This window comes from Ambystoma mexicanum, chromosome 4q (assembly GCF_040938575.1).
Source record: "Ambystoma mexicanum isolate Mex_15411 chromosome 4q, UKY_AmexF1_1, whole genome shotgun sequence".
NCBI classification, from domain to species: Eukaryota; Metazoa; Chordata; class Amphibia; order Caudata; family Ambystomatidae; genus Ambystoma; species Ambystoma mexicanum.
The window spans coordinates 1,170,826,568-1,170,845,928 of NC_090928.1; the positions used below are offsets into that span (position 1 = coordinate 1,170,826,568).

A 19,361-nucleotide genomic window follows, 5' to 3' on the forward strand; every position below is an offset into this window, starting at 1 on the left:
GCATCGAGCTGGGGGTAGATCTCTCTCCGCGGCAGGGGCCTCCCTCTGGAACAGCCTTCCTGCCTCCCTGAAACTTGAGGAGAACCATCTCCGGTTCCGGAAGCACCTCAAAACCTTCCTCTTTGCTTCTGCTTTCTCTCTCCCTCTCCCCTGCTGAACAGCTAATTAATTGTTCACTGAAACTGCACTGATCCTGCAACTGGACCACTCTAAACGGCCTCGGTCCTGGGCCCAGCCACTCTCCACTTGCACTGATGCCCTGGAACCCCTTTGCACTGCGGGACTGTCTCTGTATCCCTACAGCCCCCCTTCCCCAGCACTTGCTCTGCACTTACCACCAGCTGGCCCTATTTATTTATTTATTACTTTACGCCACTTACCTTGTACTGCACTTCCCCCCCTCCCCTTCCCCTTGCACTTTTCCCCCTCCCCCACCCCTGCACTTGCGCGATCTGAATGACACCTGGCCTAGTAGGATCATTGTCTGTCTCCCCTTGTCCCTCCCCTCCCTGCCTCGTCGCGCCTTGAAACACCTGTGTATAGGCGCGTTACAAATACCATATCATATCATATCATATCATATCATGTCTTGGACTGCGTGTTTACAGTAGTTTTCCCCGCAGGGAGGACCTATTCAGTAGGTAGAAGTATGTGGATTGACTGAGAAAATAATTCTGGTCTCTTCACAGCTTCAAGGGACACCTGCCTTTTTAATCAGGAACCGCAGAGAGCTCCATTAACCAGAGAGACCCTTTGATCCACAACAGACAGGAAGATGGGTGGGGTTAGTATTACATGTTTTCACCCCTTTACCTTTTCTGTTGCCAAGCACTCTGGTTATAACCTCACACATATAGGAGATTGTTGGTGGGGACCCATGATTGGTTCAATGAGGTAGGCTTAGCCTACACCAATAACTGTGGCCCATTTGGCTTCAAAGGAGGGCTGTGCCCATCTTTTGGCAGATCATCTGAAGGCTTCACCAGAAGCAGAAGGAATAACTCATCATTGGACTCTGGCTGAAGGTGCAGTCTGCCTCACACCTTCTGCCAGTGAAGGAAAACCAGGTCATCCAAGAGGGAAGCAAGATCCACCCCCTAAACATCTCCCAGGAAACAGTGGGAGATATCAAATCCAGAGGACCCTCCAGCAGCTCCAGAACCAGTACCCAGCCAGCACACAGCGTGCCCTGCAGCAAGCTTGCTAGGTTGGAACTGCCAAAGAGTATCTGACCCAAACCAATGACAAGGCAGCCGCCTGCAACACTCTCCTCAACTTTGGGCTGTCCGCCTTAAAGGACGACACAAGCCCAGTGAAGAAGCTAGGAGGAGTGCACCGACAAGCATCTACCGACATCCACCTTAAAGGATATTTTTGAGTCAGTCGAGCTGAAACCGACTGCACCACTGACTGTTGTTGCGCTGCAGTCACTAGAGCCATCTGAGACGCCTTGACCGGTGCTTCAGAACTGCCAATCAGCACTGAGACTACGATTTCTGACCAAAAGACGCTGTGTATGCAAGCCTGCAGCCATCTGCCCAGCTTTCGCCTGCCGATCAGCCTGCCGCCTGATACCCGTAGCTGTCTCCTGTCTTGAACTCTGTTGCATATGCTGTAAAGTGCCCTGAAACTGACTCGACCCTGTCGAGCACCAAGATCTCCTACAGCACAAACTACATTGTGGTTCTTTCCCCTGGTCCATCTCCGAAGGCCCTGGTGAAAATTTTAAACCAATTGCTCACTTTGTGTTGAAACCAAATATCTTTGAACTGTTACAATTAATTACTATACCGACTACCCACATGTCCGTTTCCAGAGTGCATCCCTTTTCCTTCTTTGAAACTGTCTGTCCTCTACATTCCTTTACAGGGTGGGTTGTATTCTGTAGTGTTCTAGAACTATCTGTTGTGATAATAATAAAGTAGTTATTTGTATAAAACCTTGACAGAACAGTCCCTTTTATCATTGGATAATTATTGTATTTTTGCTGTGTTGAAACTAACCAATGATCCATGATCTTTCGGAGATAAGCCTGCCGTTCCATCCATGTTACCAAAAATTGGACAAGGAGGTTTTTAATTTGCTTGTGTTTCCAATCTGTTTTGATCCCTTCTGATGTACTAGAGGTGTGGGGCTGACTGATAGTTTAGAAACCGATATTCATCCCTGGACCACTGGTGCCCCGGAAGTTGATTTGTCACATTGGTGGCAGGCGGTTGGATCGAGATGGAGCCTTGCGCACAGCTTAATAACCCAATGATAAAAGTACTGTTGCAGGCAACGTTTAGACACTGCTAGGTATTGTTAAATAATCATGGATCTTGACATAAATAGGATGAAAGACATGAGCAAGAATGTCCTGCGCGTCTTATGTCAATAGAGGGGACTTCCTCACAGCACTTAGGTTAATAAACTTAAGTTGCTGACCAGCCTCCAAGCTTGGGTAGAAGCGAGTGAGGTTTGGTAGAAGACCCCACGGGACGGGTTAGACCACGTGTACCCCAATGAAAAAGACCCTCCGGGAGGGGTAGTGGAAGAGGACGAGGATGACAGCATGAGCAGCGTTTCTCGCCAACCATCCCACGGGTGGCAATGGTGGTTTCTCAGCACTCTAGAGTATCACAGAGGTCAGGGGCTAGTGCAGCATCACGCAGGTCCCAGGCATCGGCACAGTTTCTAAGTGTCCCAGTAATTTTCCCTCTGTTAATGATGTAGCGCTAGAAAGCTCCTGTTGGAGGAAAGGAGACTAGCGCTGGAGGAACAAATGCAGCGGGACAAGGTCGCAATGGAGCGGGTCAGGGCCGCCATAGAGCTGCGCAGAGTGGCACTTGATGAGGAGGCCAACAGATCCACCTCTAGCAAAGCAGTGGTAGTGACTCAAACCAGGGGGCCCGGGATAAACCCTGGCGCCACATCCCCAAAGACTTAGTGCAAGCCTATGAGGTGGGGAAGGATATTTGTGACTGGTTTGAAGCGCTCAAGCTTGCTTTTCAGCTACAGGAGATGGACGAGGTACTATGGGGTGCAGCCCTGATGAGTCGCTTACCGACACTAGGGACTGATGCAAATCCTCTGTTAACTCCTGAGGCAAGGCCTGTTTATGAGAGCATGAAGGCGGCCCTCCTCAGGTAGTTCGGAGTACAGCTACAATAAGATATCAAGCAATGGGTTGCGTCCAGGATGAGTGATGGGGGGGAGAAGCGACAGAGATTCTTGAATCCCTAATTTCTTTGCTTTTGGCCGCAATCCCAAATGTATCTTTGCTAAGGTCCTCCAGTGCCCATCCTGGAAAGAAGACTACACTGAGCAGCATAGGTTCAATTCCCAGTCCTGGCACCGCGCTTAGAGGCTGCAGTCTGGCATGAAGTTCAATATAAAAAACCCACTTATTTATTTATTTATTTATTTATTAATGATTGGGAATAAATAACTTGCATCAGAATGCATAGACTGTGCTCCTATTCCGGTGTGTACTAGCAACATGGTAAACAATGGCAGCCACAGTGTCCCACCGATTCAAGGTCCCATTATCGCCCAACATTGTATGTTCACAAGACCACACTCCCACCAGTCCGGGGGCCTGCCAATGAGTGAGATGTCTGGCAAGGTAAAATGTCGCTCTTGTCTTTTTTGAAACTGCCACTCAGTGGCCATCATACTGCTCTAGAGCACAGTGAGCCATTCTATCACTACAAAGGCCCATTTGAGAACATTGCAAGACTACGCGCACGCACACACGCCGGCTACAACTAATATCATGCATTGCCTGGTCTAGATATCACCATCGCAGTAAAACATTGGTCCTAAACCTCGCATAGCATTCCTAGTTGTTTCTCTCTTGCTTACTGATAACTAATCCCAGTTAAGAAACAAGCATTCCTACCACCACCACAACCATATTACCACCCAACCATCCCACGAATCCTGGCCCTTCTGTACTGGCTAACCCCACTTTGTTGTCTCCATCCCACCCCTAGCCCTCTTCTTTATTAAGTGCCAAGGACAAGTATGCTCGTCCTTTTTGCATAGACTTGCCTAATAGCCTGGCACTTAAGGGGTTAAAAAGGCTAAGGTCCCACAGTATTCTGCAAGTACACAATACACTTCCTCTTGATGGGTAATGGGTGCAGCATAATTACTCAATAACATAACCAACCATAACATAAATACTTAGCAAGCTTGGCTCTATTGTAGAGAAATTGCCATGGTCAGCACTGGTGGCACCCAGGGACGTCATTTGGGGGTAGCCAGGGGTCGCAACTGCGACCCCTCTGATTTCCCTTGCTACCCATGGGTTCTTCCTTGCAACTCCTAAAAGAAATGTTTACAAACAACGTTTTTGTAATGTAAGCTCCTGGCTCTTTGTTTATGGAGTGGCTGGCGTTCTTGTTTAGGCCTCTAAAAAACATGGTGTTGCACAAGTGTAAAACTTTGAGCAGGGGCCCTAAATAAGGAAGATTAGGAATAACAAACAATTTGTCTTTCTGGAATTCTATACCATAATTGCTAGACTCATTAAAGGTTTATTTCAGACACGCTTCAGGGGGTGAGTCACCGATTTAGTCTGTTCTTAAACACATCAACTCAGCCTTTCATCCTTCTGAGGTCGATAATTGAGTACCAACACAGGTTGGGTGATACTGTATGTATTTGTTCTATATGAAGCGCTTAAGCGTAAGTGCTGTATAATAACACATCATTATCATTTGGCCTTGGACGTCTGCTTGAATTTGCAATAATTTGGTAATAAGGGCCTATACACACTGATGTTAACGATACATATGGTGATCTTTCAATATAGTGATATCGTAACCATTTGCTATGTGATGCCCATTCCTGTTTTGTCAAGGGGTGAAAGGTCGTGTTCCATCGGTCCCTGTGATGTCACTTCAGGGTTTTGTCAAATGATGTCATTTCCTGTGATGTCATCAGAGGTCAAGTGTCGTGTGATGACGTCCCTGGTGGCACTAGCAGCAAAGACTAAACCCTGTCAATGGGAATCAGTGCCATGCTGGGAGGAGCCTTCCAGCACAAAGTTGGCATCCACGCTAAAAAAAACAAAGATACCAGGAAGTAGTGTCCAAACCTGCCAAAAAGCTAAGCCGCTGTGTCCTGAGCTTGGGTGAGACTGGGTGGTTCTCAGTTATCTGCCATCTGTATGCATGTCTATGTTCAATGCAGACCTCAGCAACTTTAACAACAGATGCAAAGATTTCAATTAATCATAGCCATTGGCATTGGTCTGGGCTGCTCCAGTGCCATTGTGTTTACCCCTCCTCCTGTGCAGTGTCTGTCGGTTAGGCCGAGCCGGTTCTCATTGCTGGCGAGAAAGGCTGATTTGCAAACGGTCAGTTGCTTTCTGTAATAGCAGTGGGGAACTAAAAAGCTATGGAATGCAAGTTGCACAGAACTTCCGGTTCTTCTATTATTAATGCTGAGCTCTTCGTCATCTGAACGAGCAATAGGAGTGTGCGTTAATGAGAACTGCTGCCCGTTTGCTTCACCATATTGCACGACATTTAAATCCAGGGACTCGGCTCTTTAAAGCGTCTTTCAGATCCGAAACAGCATTTTCACGTGTTCTGTTAATAGGTTTGCATGCTGCTCCAACCCACCACTTCAGCAGTTCCAGAGCTCCTAGGCCGGTCCGTGGAGAGGCGTCCTGTGCGCCGGCTTGTGATGGGGCCCTGTCCAGTCGCTCTCGAGCTGCAAAGGGCGCTGCGTCCCACGGAATAGTTGCGCCCACGCGCTGCGCAATGAGCGCAATGCGAAGGGCACAGGCACAGGGCTCCCGGGCTGCATATGCAAGAGGATTCATTCATTGCATATGCACATCGGATCTTCTGTTTTTGCCAAGGATAACATGTCTTGCTCGCTCCATCCGATGGCGCGGGACCCCCAGGGACCCAAAGCTCACCACTATCCACTAAACACTTTTGCGCTGCCATCACTAGGATTTATAATGCGCTTAAATTTGAAGATAGGAGTCTGGGTTGTGGAACTTTGTGGCTCATAGACATTACTCACACAAGCTTTAATAATAGCTAAATGGACGTCAAGACGCATATGTGGTTCCAGGAATTCATTTGGCGGGTTTGGGGTCTCATAACACAACGCTCAATACGCTTTTGGAGGCATATAGTATCAGGGGAACCCGGACAATAATTGTTGGATGGAGAAGTTTATTTTTTTTAGAATGGGGTGTTTCAGTGGTTTTGCACTGTACATTTAAAAAAAATTGAGGTGAACTCAAAACAAGTGGTGACAAGTAGATGCGAACATTAGTTGTGATGTGAATGTTAGTGAATAAAACAGCTGTGATAAGGAGAATTTTCTGAAAAGAGAGCGAGCGTTCTGCTTGTTGACTCTGTAGTTATCAGTCTCCTTTTTATGTCGGTGAAAACATGATTAGGGTAGCAGGGCTAGCCTAGTTAATTTAAATGACGGCGTTTTAACGGACTTTGCAGTTTTGGTAAAAATTGATGTTGTATATAGATGACTTTTGATTGTTTTGTAGGTGTGTATTTTTGCAAATTAAAGGGAAAGAAAGGGTTAGTATTTTAAAAAAAATGAAATAAACTAGTTTTAATTTCAAAGACTGATTTGTAGACTATTGATTTGGTATTAGTTACCGCAGGAATGGGATGTAATTATGTTAGATTGTTAAATAATGAATTTGTTCCATTTATCACAAGAGATATTTATATATATCTTTTTTTTTTCCTTGAGACGGTATCCCATGTGTATATCGCGTGATAGGGATTACTTCTTTCATTGGTATATAGAAATGGAATTACCACCACTTTTACCACAGTGCCAAATTTATTGAATCACAAGTGAAATGAGCTAAAAATCACCTGCTTTTTGTTTAAAGATATTTTTCTCCGCAAAATCCATAAAGGCATGCGATATTACTGCATGCACTAATTACTGCATGTGGTAAAATGCAATCCCGAATGGTATTTAATGGGACTCTAGAATTGGGAATAACTGAAGGTTCTGCATGACTGCATCACTTGGACTCCACCCTTACTGCACGCAGTAGCAGTGAAAGCGTTTGTTGGTATAAGCAGATGCAATACCACCAAACTCTTAAATGATGTCTATCATAAATAAAACTGTATGCATTATTTTTGCCTTAGTGAACATATTTGTAGATCATTTGGATGGGGGTAAATTTGTTTCCCCAACTCTGTATTGTATAAGCAGAAACATTGGTGCAGAGCTTTTTTTGGGAACCATTTTTATAATCTGACCTCTAGTTTACTGGATGGATGAAGATAAGAAAAACATACCAGCAGGATTGAAGGACCTTTCAAACAGTCTGGCCTTAAAAGCTCGGCAGGTGGTTAGGCAGAAGTAGTGCCGGTGTCCGGAGATGAGGTACCTCTAACCAAGAAAGAAGTTCCTTTTGTTGAGAATGGGGACTAATCCTGCTGTGGGGAGTAGGCACTAGAAGTGCAAGTAGTGATGACAGAATATAGGGAAAATGGACAAATATTAAACAGAGATTTGTGGACCCTGGTGAAAAGCTTGTTCATCCCTTGTCGGCCAATGGAGATTACTAAGCATGTGAGCGATGGGTTCACACGTGGCAGTGCCGGTAAAGTGGTCAATTGCATCCTTTCAAAGGTTTTGGGGCTAACCGTAACAGATGAAGGAGCTACTGCTGGGTAATTTAGCCACTATGAAGGAACGACAACTGCACAAGGAAGAGATGCCCTTGATTTGCCAGGTAAACACAGTATCAAAGTTCACTTGCTTCTCCTTGTGTCATTAAATAACATTGTGTTCATCTCATCAGAGTGCTGGTGCACTCATGAAAGGCTTTTGCCATTTGGCTGAATACATTATAGACATTATAGAATTTGACGGGACTTGTGATGAAGCCTTACGGACATAGGGCACACGTTCGTCACATGCTACTAGTTCTGTGGCAAAGGAGTGTACAGACAGGAAGCCCTAAACATTTGATGCCATCCCAACAAATGTTCGGTTTGGATCTGCTAGAACGTTGTTGAGATCTCTGTGGGGAACACTGCTTAACTACATGTGCCACATCCTCAAAGTACTCGTTCAAGGGCAATGACATGGCAGTGAGAGCAATTGGGTACATGCTCACCAGCAAGTACAGTGGCAGCGTGCCGGAGGCCGTGCCAATTCACGGGAGCCAGAGTCTCATCAGTGGCCTTCTCTCCCACCACCACAGGTGCTCCTTCATCCTTCTGTATTATGCAGCGCGAAAAGCAGTCAACTCAACTCTGAGGAGGCGGGGACTCGCATTTCACCACCCCACCAAGCAGGCTGTGACCTCAGGTAAGTGATGTGACTAGACCACCTTCAGACTAACTACTGGAAAAGGATAAAGAAGGGAGTGAGAAGTAAGGATCAGGGAGAAAGCTGGTGATCAGTATTATTAGAAATGCCTAGACAGGGCACCCGAAGAAGGCCATTAGGCAGTGCTGGAGACCCCAGGATTATAAGACCTGTGGGGGGCACACTATTTTCGCTCTTGTGCTTGGGCTGCATTTTCACAATATGGGCATGGGGGGATAGAGTTGCTGAAAAATGCCGGGACCAAGATCCAAAGGGGATTGGGGGGACAAAGCTAGAGTACAAGAGAAGAGTAGGTGCTTGAGAACCTCTGGGTACTGAGAAAACCTCATGGACATTATCAGGCAGGATTGAGGTGGTCAGGGAGACATTTAGGGAACATCAGTAAACAGCTGGACATATCTTCCAGAGAACCCGCTGTCAGGCTCCAGCAAGCATTGCATACTTCGCAAACACATTCAGTAGGAAAAGCAGAGGTTAGACAAAAGGATGCAAGATGCAACATATCCTCCAGATCACAGTCGTATCATTTAGTCGTGTGCACATTCTACAGTAAAAATGTTCCAAAGAACAGAGGAAAAGGAGAACGAATGCCCAGAAAGATGGAAGCGGTAGTGCAGTTTGTAAATTAATAAACAATGTGGAGGGAGATCAGGGGATGACCCTCTGCACCCAGGAATAAGGGTTGCCCTCACCTCATGAAAGCCATGAACGAAAATACGTGGGTGGGGGAGAGGTGTGTTCAGTTCTTGAAGCTCCTCCACTTGGATTTCATGTTTAAGGAGGTACTGATGGAGGGGGGAGGAGGCTCAGAAACTGCTAGGAATCACATGGAGATCAGATCTCCTTATGCATGTGGATGTCTCTTGTGAGAAAACGTAAGAGTATGGAAGCTGCAATATAATGTTGGTAGCTTGGCAAGTTGGAACCACAATGTACAGCTCCACGCTAAAAGGTCCAAGGACATCTCTGTAGTGTGGGGAAAATGCATATGAACTCCCAGCTGCGGTGTATTGTTAACTCCCGTCCCCCATGACAGTGGGGGTAGGACCTTCCAAGAAGCTCTCACTGTGGGTTTGGGCCACTTAACTCAACGCTGGCGAGGTGTTTCCATTTTCACTCTTGAATAAAGCATTCTAGTGGTTTTTAGAGGGTAGAACGTGTGTGGGATGGAAGGTTTAGACCACGTGTTAAACCATATTCGTATAATACTGTCTGATTATGAACATTGGCCTAAGCACATTCACATTGTACAGAAAACCGAATCTAAAATGTCCTGAATAGAATTGACTAAAGCCGCCATTTTAGAAACGTCTGCCATTTTGATTAGTTCTTGTTTTCTGTCTCAAACTGTACTGTATATTTTCCTGCCTCAGCAGAGCTAAACGAACTTTGGACTACGTCAACATGCTGAGGATGCCTAAGGCAGAATGTTTGTTCTGTGCAAAGAAACCTTGTAACCAAAATGAACTGCAATCTAAGTGTTGTCTGCACCCACAGCCCCATCCTCATTCAAACAAGGGAACAGAATGCTAATTCACTAAAACCGTGTGCTTTGGCAGAAACTCTTTGTGTTCATTATTGAAAATGGACTTACTCTAAGCTGGAGAACCAACATCGCCATTGAATCTTCATGGACAGGAAAACATGTTAAATGTGTTAAACAATATTGTCATATTTGTCATGTGAACTGGGCATGAACCCTTGTATGTAACTTATTAGTTTGGCGGAGGGCTGGACAATGACCGGGATGGTGTATAAATAGAGCATGCTTTGGGATGTCCAGCACTCACTCCCCTCACAGTGTCTGCTGGTACACACTGCAAGGTGTTGGGAGCCCAGATAGCTATCTGATTTTGCCTTTGAATCTGTACAGAAATAAAGATACTTGTATCTTTGAACCCGTGATTGGCGTATTTCATTTTGTGGTACTAAGCCTCAGTATTTCTTTGGTCTTTCACACGCTGCAGGGGAGAAAGTAGGTTATGCTTGTGAGGATGGCAGAGCAGATCTCAGCGGGGACCCCGTTTTGCGCGTGCGATGCCTCGGGTCATAAGTGACTTAGGAGATAGACATCACAATATAGGTGACAAACCCAGGTTCTGCTGCAAAGATCGATATTGTATCGGGAGGATAGCTCACGGGCAACACGCTTGCCTTGGAAGCAAGACGACACGGAGCACTACAGGTTCGATCCCAGATCCGTGCTTAGAAACCTCTGGGTATTGAGCGCGTTATAAATAACCTATCTTATCAAAAGCATAAAAATACACTTGGCTTAATCTGCCCTAAGGGTGTGCGAGTAGCTCTGGAAGACATTATCGCGCACCTTCCCTGGACCAGATGTTATTTAAGGAATCATGGGCTGACCCACAACATAGGCTAAGAACTTAATTCTCGTGCACCAAGACATTATTACATGGTAGATGAGTTGTGTCGTAATGAACAAATTATATATATTTTTTTAATAAAAATAGGTTCTATGCATTTTGCTCTATTCGTTCAGTCATCAGCTATTGTGTGTTTACAATATGTGCTATCCTCTTTTTTGGTAAGAATCGTAATGCACTCTAAGGGGACTGAATTGCACCATGGCAGGCTAAAAGCTATCGATTCCATATGTGAGGAGTAGAGTGTATCCTTATTAGGGTTTGTATGTAATGTACAACCATTAATGTTATGTTATGTTCTATTGATTTATACTGAGCACCGCTACCACACAGGGGCAGTCACCAGGCTCTCAAGTGGCTATGCAAGAAAGAGGACAGGGTTGGTTAGTAAGCATAGTGTGATAGGATAGATCCAGAACCAGGAGAAACTGCCATCTGTGTGTTCTGGAATGCAGATGGCCGATTGCGTGCACGCGCCTGTTGTATCCGTATGAGTAAGGCCAAAGGTCTACTGAGTTGTTTTTGATGTGATTGTTTTTTTGTTGTTGTTGGGGTTGTTGGGGTGTGTCTTTGTGTTTTATGTGCACATTGCCTGGGTTGTTTTCTATGAGAATGTTTGTTATATTGGGTGTGTGTTTATGTGTTTCTTGTGTAGATTGTCGGGGTATTTAAGGTTGTTGTTGTGCACACTGGATTGTTGTAGCCATATGGGTAAGGTCCAGTGTCAGGGAGTGTTTGTTGTGTGTGAGTCTTACTTATGTTGGGTGTGTGTTTGTGTATAATTTGGCTAGCCCAAGTGGGCTTGCACAGTACTTGCGTGGTGAGTTGGAGGGGAGCAGGAACAGGGTGGTTAGTACCTTGGCTACTCTCCAAGTTCAAATAATGCAAAGATATGTATGCAAAACTGCAAATTCATGTCCGCCCTGCACAAGAATGTAGCACCGCAAATGCACACATTTTGACTACACTGGTGACGTGTGCACAATTCTCATGTGTGTAGAACAGAATGCATGAGTTCTAACATCTTATGTGTGGCGTCCTGGATTGCTGATGAAATGTTCATGCCAAAGGAACACACTTCCCAGGATCGCCTACACACCACACTACATTTGGACTCCTTCGACAAAGTGTTCCCATCTAAGCCAAGCCAGCAGCAGAAAGTGGGGGCATTTGAATTCTCAATGAGTGACAGACACCAGATCTTCCATGATTCCAAGCAGAAGCTGAGAATACTGTCAATCTTAGAACGGTGGAGATTATCATCTTTTACTGGGGGAGGGAAGAGGGCACTACAAGTGAATGCCTACAACTGATTAAAGCTACACTTCCATGTACAGAGCAACTGCCTCGCTGTCTGGTGCCCCTTTCTATAGGCCATTAATCCTTTGAGCCGTCTTCAAACGGGGCTGCTATCAAAGGCCTTCTATTCATGATCTTCTAAATGTAACCAATGAAACACATAAATGGGACTGCCCAGGCCATTATTGTCCGGGATGCCCACAAGAAAACCCTGAAGTGCCGAAAACAGAGGTTGCACTGAACACTAGAAAACATAGGCAGGCTCTGCACATTTTCCACATATCAATATGACAACAGAACAGATGGCTCTAATAGGAAAGGAAGTCTTATACATTCTCCAAAAACTCAAGATCTAAAGCCCTTCAACAGTGAAGAAATTCATCCATTTCACTGTCCTTGGCAACGCTGGTGAAACAAGAACATGCAATGAGCTTGACAAGATCCACTCCGAGTAAAGATACAAAATACAGATGTCTGAATGGGTAGAATATGGTCAAACAGAATGTGACTCTTATATTTCCCAAATAACGCACGGCCTCATATTCCTCATATCCAAGCACTTTCTTCCTCTCCCTTCATTCTTGAAGACCAAGAATACAGGTGTTAGTCTACCTCTCTACATTTTGCAGCACCTAATGCACATTCCCTTTATTTCATTCTAAACCACCTCATACAAACTGCTCTCCTTAGCTCTGTGTCTTTCATTCTCTGTCTGCATTATTCAATACTCTTCAGACACACACAGACACAGACTCACACGCTCCCACACATACACTCCCACACTCTCTTTGTCTCTCTTTCTATTCAACTTTCTCTCTATTCGGCTCTGTCTTAGGTTCCCGTTTCCCTTCTCATTTTCTTTCCTTGCCCCTCAATCTGTATTTTTAATATTACTCATGTTTCACGTCTTCTGAAAGTGGGTTTATGATTGTTTTTCTTCAACATCTTTTATTTTGATATCTTTGACCAGGGGATACCTCTTAAGAGCAACGATACAAAGGCCTTATTTTTCCAGAAGGCCCCTTAAAAGTGGGGATATAAACACCCCAGATCACTGAATTGCTTCTTGTGGTGTGATGTAGTGAGAGGGATGCAGCACTTTAGCCCATAGAGAGGATTAACACCACCATTCAAAACACAGATGAGGCAACTGAGAGGTTTGCCCTATTACGGCCACAATTGAGATGCTTATTTGAAACACACATTTGGACTTGCCCATTAGTAACAACAAAGTAATTTTGGATAGTGCCCAGTCCTAATTCCATCGCTCCAAAGACCTTTTCCAATTAATCATGTTCAATGTATGATGAGAGAACATATGGTGCACTAGCCCAATAAGGCCCAACCTGTGGTTTGCAGAGAGTCCTATTGGCTGCAACATCCTCTCATCCTCTGTATTAGCGGAAGGGAGTCAACCTTTGTTAAAGATCCTAGGGGTGCAGGAAGATTTCCTTTCCTACCATCGCCTACCTCATCACCATGACAGACCCACAAGACTGCTCTGTTGTTAAGTTGGCAAGAGTGGTCCTTTCAGGGGAAAGGCCATCATAATGTAAGCAATCCCCAATGTCGGAATACCCTGTTCCCACCTACCCTGTAGGCATCTGGGCAATTACAGCTCAGACCTACTCCGAGCAGTCTTCATTTGTTCAGACTACTCTTCTTCTCATCTCCTTCCACTCTTTGTCTCAGTTTCTCCCCATTGCTTATAAAAATATGCATGACCAAATAAAAATAAATAATAATAAAAAAGAATCCTCATGCTTCATCCGTAAAGAAGGATGCTAATCAACTTCGATTTTTTTATTTTGAGGGGGTCCTCCCAGCCCCCACCTATTATCTATTCCCTGTACACCACGCCACTCTACCCATTATATGCCCCTTTCCCCCATATTTTTCGAAGATTGTTTTTGGAAAAAAAATGTTCGGCAAAAAGTGCTGCGGACAAAAAACATGCAATGAACGAACGTCGTACCCTAATCAACATCAGAACCTGTGTAATGTTTGGCTTATATCCTTAAATGTAATCAACATGTATGTTCACTATTGTAGTTTGGAACACTGCACACATATTCTAAAGTGACTCCTATTATAAACTCTCTTCAGATAGTCTCAACGCAACACCATTGAAATATGGGTCACCAGGGTGAGACAGAAATTGGCGCGTTCAATGTCTATACTAGTAGATTTCATATTGTTGCTTGACATATTTAGAACAGAAATACTTTATGACCATTCCTTGGTGCCAATTCCTGCCTGGAGGGGGATTAGGATCTGGCAACACTTAACAACCCGCCCACCACAAAGTCGGGTGCCCAGAAGATATTAAGCTTGTTCACCAATTGCTCGCGTTGGTGATCAGTTTGCCCAATACTTTGGTGATAAAAAAGGAAGTTGCAGAGGCCATCTCATTCTCATTTTCCCCAATTAATCTCCCATGGAAGTTCCTCTGAAAAATGTTTTTGGTCCCGGGAAGAAATGGAGCTTGGATGCTGGAAGCGATCTGCTCCAGGCTGCCGCCATGGAGGCCAACCTACAGTCCCGTTTACGGGGGCGGTCGAATGACATTCCTTGGAGCAGTACTCGGCCACATGCCCTCAACTTAACAGTACTCAACAGGGGAAAAATCAGGGTTTAGCGAGCAGTAACAAAATATTGACCCCGATACCAATCCACGCCCCTGCATAGGAACAGAGGGCGCTGCTGAGTTCTGATTGCATTCTTCTGGATCTCCAAGAGGATTGTGGGTGGCACGCGGACAGCAACGGGGTGGCCATCAAGAGCAGTTCAATAAACATTAGTAAAGTTACTTTCTGCTTCCCAGAGTCAAAACAAGTAAGGAAAGGGTACCCTGAAGCCACTTGGAGAAAACACTGAAATATGCTATGGCAAAATAACTATTGATTTATCCCATCTAATGGCACGCTAACGGGATAGGGCGGTTTCACCAATGCGACACAACAGAATCGTCCTTTATTTGTACTACAACACTCATTGTGAACCCCCTTGGAGTGATTGTGTTTGTGAATCTTTTTAAAGTTGGCATGAGAGCCTGGAAGCCCTAACTCTGCCTCCTTTGTGAACTCTTTAGAAGTTTGCAGAAGACGAGTGAGGTAAACGGTGAGAGGACCAGTGCTGCAATAGACCCGTCTCCATTTTGAGAAATGTAATAGTGTACCAGTGGTGCCCTCCCAGACATGCACTACTAACAGGCGGCACGCTACCTTTTTCTTGCTGCAGTAAATCTGCCACTTCTTTTCCAGAGGGAGGGCAAACATGGCATCCCTGTTCTTGTCGGTGAGATCCAGTTCATCCTGCATAGGGTGGGAGACAAGAAAACAAGTCAAAATGGCGGACAAGCAGAGTCCAACAAATGCTGAGCAGATCTCTAACAGACAAACGCAATCTGATTGGACTGTATTGGCCTCTACAGAAGAGCAGTTATGGCGTGCTCTACTGCAGCTACTCAATCATTGGTTGGGTGGATCAGGTGTGTAAAGGGCACTCACCAGTAAATAATCCAAAATATACACGCTATTTCCTTTTGCCGCCTCCACCCGTGCCTTCCTAACACATTTTCTAAAGTTTAGAAAGTGCGGGAACAGGTTTGCAAACATGAAGGGAAGAATAACCAACAGAATTGTGCTAAACAGGGATACCCTCTTTTGTCAAAGTGGGGGGTTCATTTGAGTGGTTAAAGTGGGAATATGAAGGGATTGTCAGACTGAATACACTGGCAAGACTACGGCTTTGTCTGATACCTTTCCAGTCTGGGGGCTTTCCCTTGATGCTGGCAATCACTTTCTAAAGTTTCCATCAGCTCCATCTTAAAAGATTATAGAACTAATGATAATAATATCTATCTAGAGAAGATAAAAGGTTGAGCGGACACTCTAGGGATTAGTTCCTGTGGCATGTGCGTCTCTGGCTGTCCCCTGATTGGCTTTGGTGGAGAAAGGCACTGGCTTCTGGCAAGTACGCAGCCCATTGCCTAGTTTTCATAATGGAAGGAAGGCATTGGTCTCTGGTAGGTGCTCAGCCAAAAGATTTGTTTTTTATGGGGAAGGCACTGGGTTTTGGCAGGTGCTCAGCCCACTGCTTGATTCTCATAACGGAAGGCATTGGTCTCCAGTAGGTGCTCAGTGAACTGCTTTTTATGGGGAAGGGACTGGATTTTGGCAAGTGCTCAGCCTACTGCTTGGATTTTGTGAAAGAAGGTATTTGACTCTAGAAGGTGCTCAGAGGTCGAATAGGGTATTCATGTAAAGACTGGAGGGTGATGTCTGTACTTCTGCTCTCTATATGGCAGAGTGGGAGCACAAAGTACCCCAGCCAAGATTCTTTATTTGGTATATGTGCCAAGCAATTAAGGCTTAAGCTCTCAGGAGGTGATGCAGGCTGGTTCTTAAGTACAGTGTAGTCCCCAAGCACCCACAAAGGAATGTCCACACCCTATGTTAGTGGAAACACAGTTCTTTATATAAATAGGCTCAAGTTATGTACACAATCACAATAAGACACTTTGTGGTCAAGTTAATCTAAAATGGTAAATATATACAGTTTCTATGTGGTACCACACTTTTTCTTTGATTCCATTAAAATGCACCAACTGTACTCAGTTCAAATGTCATACAAATCAGTTAATAGAGTAAACCAACAATAGACATAGGAGGAAAGCAGGTTGGTTAAAACAATAGGCAGAATACTGGCCCTGTTACCTAGACACAGTTCTGTGTGAGGATCCCCCCACCTCGGCAACCTGTAAATATAAATATAATGCAAGTATAGTTCATATATTGTTTCTGTGTGTCTTATTTTCTTCTAAAATAGTTCTACCACCCCAATGTACCTAGAACAGCAGAGTTTGATGTCGGGTCGTCGACGGATCCTTCTTGAGTGGCGCCTTTAAGGCCGGAACCACAGATCATCGAGATCCCTCGAAGAAATGATGAACAAAGGTGTTGAGACAGCAGCTTCGGTCCTGGTGGTGCTCGTCAACAATCAGTCGGGGATGTCCTGCGAAGATGAGGCATGCAGTGCACCTCGACGATGCCAGTTCATTGCCGCAAAGCGTTACTGAAGAACTTTGGCCCAGCAAGGATGTTGAGTCGTCAGCGTCTCTGCGGTCTCTGGGTGGCGGGAAACCCTCCGGCGGATGCTCCTCGGCGCATCAGCGGCCTGGACTTTCTCTGACGGGACAAAGTGGTCGCAATGCTGGAGAGAACGTCCGTGAATTCAAAGTGTCTTAATCAATGGAGCGTTGCGGCTCCGGTCGTCAGTGGCTCAGAGTCAATCAGTTCTCGCTTCTGGGAAACACAACTTCGACGGGCCTCCAGAGATGATAGCAAACCCGTGAACCCTGGTCGAAGACGGAGGACAACTGCCCGGTGCTTCTCTTCGTTCCCCCTCCCCCCCCCGGTCACCGTCTCCGGTTGACAGTCTTTCGAAGGCTAGCTTCCAGGGTGCTCCGGCGAAGGTTAGCTGTGCACGATGGTCCCTCGTAGCTCGGGAAGAGGTCTCCTAGCCAGGTTAGCCAGGTCCTCTCTCGGATCAGTCTCGACGTCACAGCGGCTTTCAGACTGCGGTGAAGGTAACAGCAGTCAACCTTCTTCTTCGGGCTCGACTTTGAGATTAAGCATCAGTTTCGACTTCAGCTTCTGAATGATTTCTAGCAGTGAGAGGCCCCCAGATATACTGTCCTGTCTCTCATTCACTCTGCTGGGTCACACTCGGGCAACCAATCACTCAGAAGGGAATTTGGCAGTCAGGCAGCCAATCAGGCTCACAGTGCATTCAGGCCATCCTCCTCCCTCTCAGACACTCACAACAAGGAATGTGTATTGGGACAAGTTCCCAGCCATTCAGCACTCCACACTGCATTCATAACAGATTCGGGCGGGGCTGTCTCAGTCTTTGTGTCACATACCAGAAACTGGAAACCCATAACAAGGATTGCATATTGGTCATACACTCCATTCACCTAAATCCCACCCCAAGGGCGTACCCACAACATACAGTCACTGGGAAGACTCCAGCTTGTCTGGCCTGGACTTCCCCACAATACCATATATGGCACTTCCACCCAACAGCCAGTCAGGTGGAAGGAACAGAGTCAGGGCTTCACAGGACTTTGGGAAAAACAAGGTAACAGGCAATAGAAAGCAAGAGGCCACAGGGGCCATCTTGTTTCCTACCAGGAATCAACTGATTCCAATGGCAGGGCCTGGGTATCTCAAAATGGAGGACATTCAGAGCACCTGTCAAATACAGCATGGAGCTGCCACCAGCCCATACCCTGCTCTGTGGGCCACACACAGTTGCCCAAAAACATACACTAGGGATACAGGGTTGTACCCCCACGCATGGGTGCCATACGGGTAACCCAGGGGTCTGAACACCAAACCAAAAAGAGGAAGAGCTGCACTGCCAGGAGTTCCACATGGACTCCTGTGCAGAAAATAAAACAGAACATACACGAAAATGGGACTACAGAACAAGGACAGGTGGCCCCAGTCCCTCCAATGCATTTCCAGCATCACAATTAGCCTCTGGCAGGTACTCTGCCCACTGTTTGAGTGTATGGAGGATGGCATTGGCCTCTCACAGGTTATCAGCCCACTGCTTGGTTTTCCTGGAGAAGGGGACTGGTCTCTGTCAGGTGCTCAGCCCACTGCTTGTTCTTGGTCAGGGAAAACACTGGATTTTGGCAGGTATTCCGCCCACTGCTTGGCTTTGGTGGAGGATGGAAATCGCCTCTGGCAGTTGCTCGCCCAACAATTGTATTTCGTGAAAGATGGTACTGCATGTGGCTGGTGCTCAGCCAATGACTTGGTCCAAAGCAGGTTTTGATTTTGGGAAGTCAGGAGAAAGAAGGATGTGGGTTTGTGAGGGTGGCACCCATGCCAGTGCTGAGTGAGAGTTCAAGTGGTCACACATCTGGAAGAGTAGTAGTACTGGGGCTACATGCTAAGGGACCACCGCAGACTCTAGAGGTAGTGAACAGATGTTTTAATCCTTTTGCTGAGGGGGCGGGGAGGGCTGACACAGAAAATGAAATTGTGTTTGGTTGTATTTTGTGCCATGCTGCTGAGGGTAAGGAAGTCCTGTTTAGAAGTCTTCTACACTTTGCTCCCATATCGGGATCAGTCTGTGTGTTAAGTTTATTGTTGATTGTCATCAAATCAACAGATACGTGTCTACTTTTCAGAATTAAGACCTTTTGATGGACGGAGTGCCACTTTTAGTGTTTTCTTTATTGATTTGGGAGCTGCGTCATGAAATGATGCAATAATGATAGTAGTAATAATAATAGTTATTATTACAGTGCTTAGAAGTGGG

General features: G+C 45.7%; 1 protein-coding gene across 3 annotated transcripts in view; it reads right to left on the reverse strand.

The window, feature by feature from the left end:
• The window catches only part of DAAM2 (dishevelled associated activator of morphogenesis 2), an 858,328-nt gene that overhangs the window by 550,571 nt on the left and 288,396 nt on the right, over positions 1–19,361 (reverse strand). For all 3 annotated transcript variants that reach the window (XM_069608749.1, XM_069608748.1, XM_069608750.1), the window contains one exon: positions 15,248–15,337. In XM_069608749.1, the coding sequence (XP_069464850.1) occupies positions 15,248–15,337 (90 nt within the window). The remainder of the gene's footprint in view (positions 1–15,247; positions 15,338–19,361) is intronic.